We start from the raw sequence: 7,785 nt of genomic DNA, 5'->3' as shown, positions 1-7,785 counted from the left end.
AATATAACCATTATGGTAAATGGAAGATTACCTTACAAGAAAGAGGAGAAAAAAAAATTGGAAAATGCCACTAAAAGACCCATGAAAACAATAAATGGAAGCTTCTTTTAGAACCATGAGACCTTGTGATAAAATTTTAACAAAATTTATACTAGAATGAAGATGTACTACCCTATAATAAAATTTGAGTCTTCTTGCAATTGATCGAGAAAAAAGAGTCTTTCTATACCAAAGAAATAATGTAAGGAAATGAAATAAAAACCTTAGGGAAGAAATTTTTTTGAATAATCATAACTATAATCTTCAACCAATGTTCTATTAGGTGCCTTTTAAATGCAAACTTCATTACCTGTCTATATCCTTTTTTGGTTTCCTCAACGACTCTGTATATAATTCGATCATATGCTTAGGTAATGTTCCTGGTGGTTGATTCTCCTGCAAGCTCACAAGTAATTGTCACATACATGTGATTTCTACTTCATCATTGCATTATGTAATCAATATTCCTTTCCACCCCTTGGATAAATGTTTTATTTAGCCTTCTTCAATGTGAAGATGGCTCAATGGGTGAAGCAAACAATTTTTGATAGAATATCTCGATACATATTCTAGGATATGAGAAGGAAAAGTTTGTGAATTTAATCATAAATTTCATGCCAAGTACGTAGAAATGTAAAACGTGAAGGATAAATAGTGGAATAAGGTTTAGAGTTCAAGTATAGATATTAAAAGCCAACAAATATGAGATGTTTCAAGGGTCAAGAGACATCTTTGTTTTCTTTTTCCTCAATAAATTCTCTATGGTATATTAAACTTGTTCTCACATGCATGCATATATAAGTAATATTGGTGGCATCAGACCGTTTTAAGACCTTTTATATATGCATGTAATTATTTTTATCTTTAGGTTATTGCACCAATAACTTCATATTACAAATTTCATTAAATATTGGTCAAGTCATCTTGTGGATGGATTGAAAGACCTCAAATATTGGAAGCCTTTTTTTCAGGAAAAAAAAATCTATTTAATGAAGCATGAAATATTTTAAGGCTTAATCGTTTTTTGCAAGAATACTATTAATAGAAACTACAATGTATTTAAAGCATGTAAAGAACAATTTTGAGGTTTCTAATGTAAGACTGGAATCAATCTTTAGTGGCTTAGCATTCTCTTTGTTTGAAAAGATTGAATTTATTGATTTTTTAATGTCTTTGGCTACAATATTATATCATTTGTTGGATGGATCAATAATAATAAATATAAATTATAGAATAAAATTGCAAGTATCAAATTTTTAGGAATGCAGTATGAATAATATGCTTAAAACTCATCATTCTAATTTATTGGAAGGAAAATGGAGGAAGGAACAAAATATGCTTAAAGTATGGGATCTTTAGACCATACTTTCCTAAGTTTTTTCTAAGAAATTTACCTTCCTTTCATTTAGGTAGTATAGATAAAACTGAAAATTAGGTACAAAACACCGTTGATGTTGAAATTATAGTGTTGAATTAATGAAAATGAAAAGTATTTGTTATTATCTTATGTTTAAGCGTTGAATGTAATTGATTGTTTGATAATGAAATTGTACAAATTTAAAATACTTACATTTTATCATGTTATCTCAAAAATTTAAAAATATATTGTTTGAATGAAGTAATTAAATCTTTATTTAATAATAAAATTTTGCATGATGTGATTAAAATATATAAAAAAAAATTGCATTTTATATTCTACATAATTTTAAGGATTATTTTTTAACTATCATTTACGTCGAAAGTAATAAAAAAGAAAAAAGATATCAAACATTCATTCACTACTTTGTCTTAACCTCAAAATTTTAATTATAAGAATAAAATTAATTAAACAGTTTTTATTTGTAATTTTATTTTTAATTTATATACTAAAAAATTTATCTAAAAAAGTCAAATTTTAATTTAAAATAAGATTCAATATTCTTCTTATAAATCCACAATGTTTGTTACTTTGTTTTTCATCTTAATTAATTTAATTATAAATAATACTTGAATTATTTATGGATTTATAATTAAGTATAATTAACTCTACCTTTAAAGTATCTCATAAAATATTAAATAATTAAAAATGATGAATTATTTAATTTGTGTCATCATAATATTTTTTTTTCTTTTAATAACAACTATTGAGATTGTGTTAGGTTCTCAAAAAATATTAGAAAAAGAAAAAGAAAGTTAAGAAAAGTCATTTTTCGACCAAGAAAAACCAAATAGAAAAAAATAAAAAAGGAAATACTATGAATTTTTTTTAAACATTTTCCTAAAAAAATATAGAAAGTTTGAAAAAGTAATTTGTTAATAATTTAAATTTATTTTTTCAATTTTTTAAAAGAAGTTCTATTCACTATTTTCCTTTGTTTCAAATTTTTTATTACAATATTTTTTAAGTAATATATAAGAAGAAAATCAATAAAAGTAAATTATGGAGTAAAAATTATAACAAAACAGAAAAAAGATATTATATACAATAAATAGCTTATAGTAAATAAAAATAATATATTTCATCATCATTTTACTTTTTTATGAAAAATATTTACAGAAATATAATGATGCTTTTTATTTTTTTTCATTAATTCTTTAATGCAAAAATAGTTCTTTTATTAAATTAAGTATCATTTATTTGGAATTCTAATTTTATTATATTAAATAACTAATAGAAAAGATTTCGCCTTTAAGAAATTCAATTTTAACATAATCAATTAACAATAGTTCATAAACAAAATAAAAAGGTTTTAAAAAAAATATTTAATAATACACCATTCCAAGAGTGACTAAAAAAATTAAGTTTATATAAAGAAAAAAAAAAAAAAAATCAAAAAAAAAAAGTAAGAATTATATTATTGAAATTAATACCAAGTGAAAAGAAATATTGCTTTGATCCAAAGGTAATAATAAGAGAATTGGTGGGTTTGAATCAAGCTTGAGATTTCTGACTACTTGCATGATTACTTGCATGAGTTGATTAGCCATTGCATCCCCACTCAAAACCTGGTGAATATATGTATATGGTAAGATATGATATAATAAATAGAATATATAGAAAGTGATTGCAACTCAACTTACTATTATCATATATCTTGATTCCCTTGAAGATGATAGAAATTGATGGACTTTGTTGAATACATCATGAAGAAGAAGCTTTGATACATCTATCACCTGATGATGGAAAACAATCTTATAGAAAAACAATTAAATGAATCTTATATCATAATATAAAAAGGTTATGTTTTAAAACCAAACCAGATCTTCATCATCTGTGATGGCACGCCATGATAACAAAAGCTCATTTCCCAATATAGCATCATCTTCAAGGTTGACCAACACCATCGGAGCAGGTCCAAGCAAAAATAAATACCTGTAACAACAATTTTAAAGATTTAATTAAAATATTTAAAAAGATTTTATACATATTTAATTTTAAAATGGTTTTCACATAAAATTAAATAATTTTAAAGGAAAATATTAAGAAACCGGAACTCCTATATTTATTTTAAAAAATGGAAACCATATGTGATAGCATATTTCGATTTTCATTTTTTTTAAAAAGGTACATTTTCAATTTTTATTTTTTTAAGAGAACTGAGAAGGAAAAAGAATCACCTTATGGAATCCAAAATATTAAAATATATATATGAATATTAACAAAATACTATATGAGGTTTATTTGAAATCAAATGTTATTTGGAAAATATTGTATAAATATTTTACTTTCTTTATTAGACTATAAATTATGATAAGTTGTCATACTTTTAGATATTAATTTATTTTGTGTGTTTAACTATAAATGTATTAAAACGCTTTATTATACCTTAAAATAAAAAATATAACAAAGAAAATAAAAATAATAATGAAAATATCTCATATCGTAATAACATTTTGTTTCCAAAGTTGGTAAATGTTGAAATTAGGTCCAACTACAAATTATGTAAGACAACAACAACTAATAATAAGCTTGATTTTAATGACATATTTAGGGAAAAGTCCGAAAAATAAATAAATAAATTATATATTTATTTTATTTATAAAAAATACTAGAATAGAAAATTTGTGTTGTGAATGAGATTTACTTCAAGATTCAAACATTATCAAAAACAATTTTTGTACTACGTTAAAACAAAAATACACGTAAGAGGTTATAAAGATTTAATTTAAGCAACTTGTACTTAAAAAATATTAAAAAATGGGAAGTCCTATTTGTTTACATTCTTTTTATATTTTCATTTTCAATTTTTCGGAAAAGGTGAGTTTACAAAAGGAAAAATTGAAAACATTAATTTGACATTTTCAAAATTAAAAATTTAAGGTTATGTTTGGTTCTTAAAAAATTTGAGGGAAAATATGAGAAAAAAAAATAAAGAGGAAGAGTTGAAGGAAAAAAAATTAAAGAAAATAAAAAATAGATTTAAAATTTAAAAATTATTTTTATATATTTTTTCGAACTCATTTCACTTCATTTCCTCCGTTATATAAAGATTAAATAATTTTAAAATATATAAATTTCTAACTAATTTTAATCATATTTAATTATTTTTTTAAAATTTTATAGTGAAACCAAATATGAGAAAATCAATTTTCTTTACATTTTTTTTCCTTACTTAATATTTTTCGGGAGCCAAACATAAACCTAAAGAAAACAAAAACTGAAAACAAAAAAGGAAAAAAAAAACTTTATGAGATCTATAATATAAAAAATAAGAATATTATAAATATAATAGGAATATAAATATCAATGTTTTAAAAACCGGACCGGACCGGCCGGTCCGACCGGTGACCTTTCCGGTTCGGTCCAGCCCAATGAACCGTTTTATGGTCGGACCGGTATTGAACCGGTCAAACCGCCGGTTGAATCGCCAAACCAGTCAAACCGCCCGGTTTTTTACGAACCGGCCAAGGCTTTTTTTTTCCTATTCTACAAATATTTGTTACTATTAAGAGACCCATTAACGAGCCCAATTCCTTGCCCAATACTTTTAAAACTTAACTAATTATAACCCATATTTGATTCAAGCCACCAGGCCCAATCCAATAAAATTATAACTTAAATCTTTCTCTTGGGCCATGCCCCCAAGCCCAATTCGCTGGCTTGCTTGGCTTGGCTTGGCTTGAATAGCATGCTGCAAGGTCTCTATTTATAGAGCACTTGAAGCACATGGAATTCATGTGCTTCCGATGTGGGACTAGGAATAGTACTAACATGGCCTCTTTGAGGGCTGGAAGCATGAGGGCTGGACTTTTGTTAAAATATATATATTCCTATTTCAAATTTTTATAATATAAATCTTTAAAGAAATGTAAATATTTAAATTCCTATTTATTTTTATAATAATAATTATAAAAAAATAATATAAACTAATTAATAGAATAATTTTAAAACAATAAATACAAAAAAAAGATAAAATTAAATATTATAAATTTTTCATCTTAAATATATCTTCATTCTTAAATATTACATATTTCTATTTAATAAAATTTAAATATTAAACTTTATCATTTAATTTAATATACCAAACATTACTAAAACTTATAATTTTATATATTTTTAATTTTTATAATTATTTTTAATTTTATATAATATATAAATTATATATTTATTACATCACCGGTTCAACCGGTTCGACCGCCGGTCCGACCAGTGAACCGTGAACCGGTAATTTTTCCGGTTCGATGACCGGTCCGGTTCTGAAAACATTGATAAATATGAACAAAATATGATCTTTTATATATGTATATTGCTTTTTCAATTATACTAAAAAAAAAATGAATTAACAAATAAAAGTTGGTAAAAATTGAAATAATGGATTTTGTTTTGACAATTAACAAATAACTTTTAAACCTTTATTTCATAATATAAAATTTTCTAAATCATATTTCTATACTTTTAAATGAAATAAATTATGAAACCATTAAAACAAATAGAAACCAAAAATACCAGAAATGGTCAGACATTACCCTTTTCCCAGGATCTGGTCTTCAATCACTGGTGCCAATGTGTGCATTGCTAATGGGAGGCCATCACATTGCTCTATAACCTCATCCTTCAATTTCAACTTATATCTTCCAAGTAAATGCAATCTTATACTGAATGCCGGCATGTCCTCCATGGAATTTAATGGAGGCTGTATGTGATACAGATTGTGAGGGCCCACCATCATTCTTGCTTTGTGGGGGAGACGGCTGGTGATGATGACGTCACCATCACCATCACCAGTTAGAGACTTCAACTTTTCCTTTAACTTGAAATACCAGTGGATGTTGATGTCCCAGATGCCGTCCAACACCATCAAATACCTTTTACCCTTCAAAGCTTTCCCAAGATTCTCCAACAGCTCTTCTACTTCTATTTCTACCCCATCATCCACCACTGCTGCTGCCCCGCACTGCTTCAACATGTCTTTTATCATCTCCTTGAAGTCCACATCTCCACTCAGTTTCGGGAATAAGCAGATCCAAATTCTGTTATCCCGTAGATACCCATCGATTTTAGTAAAAACCAATTGGGCCAGAGTGGTTTTACCCGATCCCCCGATCCCCACGATTCCGATTTCCTGAAATCCTTTCCCAAAATCAAGTCGATCAATAATTTCATTTCTTTGTACATAAAAACTTCGAAAATCGTAGGGATGAAAATTCCAAAACTTTGGTCTTGGAATGAGTGGTAAGGAGGTGGAGGATGAACTTGCGGCCATGTCGGTCATACCAGGAATAATGGCATCAGCCGGAGCAGTAAGCTTTCTCTTTACTTGAACCAACAACCTTCTGGTTTTGCATAAAATCCAATGCTCCGCCAGAGTGTATCCATGCATCGGACCATCCTTCTTCTTTCGGGGCTCACGCTTCTCCGACAACACCACGCACTCTTCTAATGCGCTGATGGCGTTGTATAGACAATTCTTCAATCTGATGGGTGTAGATGCCGTGATGTCCTTTGCTTTCAACACATCTCTAATCTGTAGAAAATGAGCGAGAAGGGGGATCTCATTTTCCCCGGAGTGTTCCTCCTCCGCGTCTTCCAAGTCCAGAATGAACTTGTTCTTCAAGAACTGCAAATGATCAGCAGACATTTTGTTGATGATATTCAAAGTGATGGTGAGGCAATTGGATGTATTTGCTAAAACTGTGGGTGTTTATGGTCTCAAATCTGAGTCTTCCACACGTGTATATCTTTGATTTTTTTCTCTGTGAAGAAAGAATATTCTTGTGTTTGAAGGAGGGGAAAAGAACAAACAACAGGGAAAAGAAAATTTGGTTGAAAGAAAGGAAAGCTCTTTATTCCTTTGTATATACCTCTGTGCTTAAGCAAAGAATTCAATGGGGTTCCTTTCGCCATTAGCAAAGAATAATCCACTTTATATTTTCCCCACCTCACAGGGTGCTTGAGATTCTTCCTTGTTTTGGGGAAAGAATTCAACGTGTGTTGGAAGGAAAGGGATAAGAATAAAGAAAAGTAAAAGGAATAAATTAAAAAAAGTAAAAGTGTTTACCTATATGTGAAGGAAGGAATTCTCTTTTTATATTTTGTAAGTGTTTATGCTTATGATTTCCTCTTTCTTTAATAAAGAATCTTATCTAAAATTTTCTAATAAAAAATACTAGCACATATATATACATATATTTTTCTAATAGATTGATTTACTTTGGCTAGAAATATAGCTTTTTTTTTTTTCGTAAATAGTATTTTTTTAATAAAAAATACTATTTAAATAAAGATTATAAATGGTGTCACTATAACATGAATTCAATAGAAAAAAA

The 7,785-nt window shown here is 27.3% G+C and overlaps 1 protein-coding gene across 1 annotated transcript; it reads right to left on the bottom strand.

Moving 5' to 3' along the window:
• Nucleotides 1–345: 345 nt before the first annotated feature.
• LOC117910258 lies at nt 346–7,384 on the bottom strand. The gene is made up of 5 exons (XM_034824342.1): nt 5,986–7,384; nt 3,277–3,391; nt 3,100–3,192; nt 2,890–3,024; nt 346–435 (listed from the first exon to the last, which is right to left on the bottom strand). Exons 1-5 carry the CDS (start codon nt 7,095–7,097, stop codon nt 346–348), a joined length of 1,545 nt encoding a protein of 514 aa, XP_034680233.1. The 5' UTR covers nt 7,098–7,384.
• Between the last annotated feature and the right edge of the window lie 401 nt (nt 7,385–7,785).

Source organism: Vitis riparia, unplaced genomic scaffold, assembly GCF_004353265.1.
Source record: "Vitis riparia cultivar Riparia Gloire de Montpellier isolate 1030 unplaced genomic scaffold, EGFV_Vit.rip_1.0 scaffold674_pilon_pilon, whole genome shotgun sequence".
Lineage (NCBI taxonomy): Eukaryota > Viridiplantae > Streptophyta > Magnoliopsida > Vitales > Vitaceae > Vitis > Vitis riparia.
The sequence above is the reverse complement of the archived record's forward strand: the minus strand, read 5'-3'. Positions and strand labels throughout refer to the sequence as shown.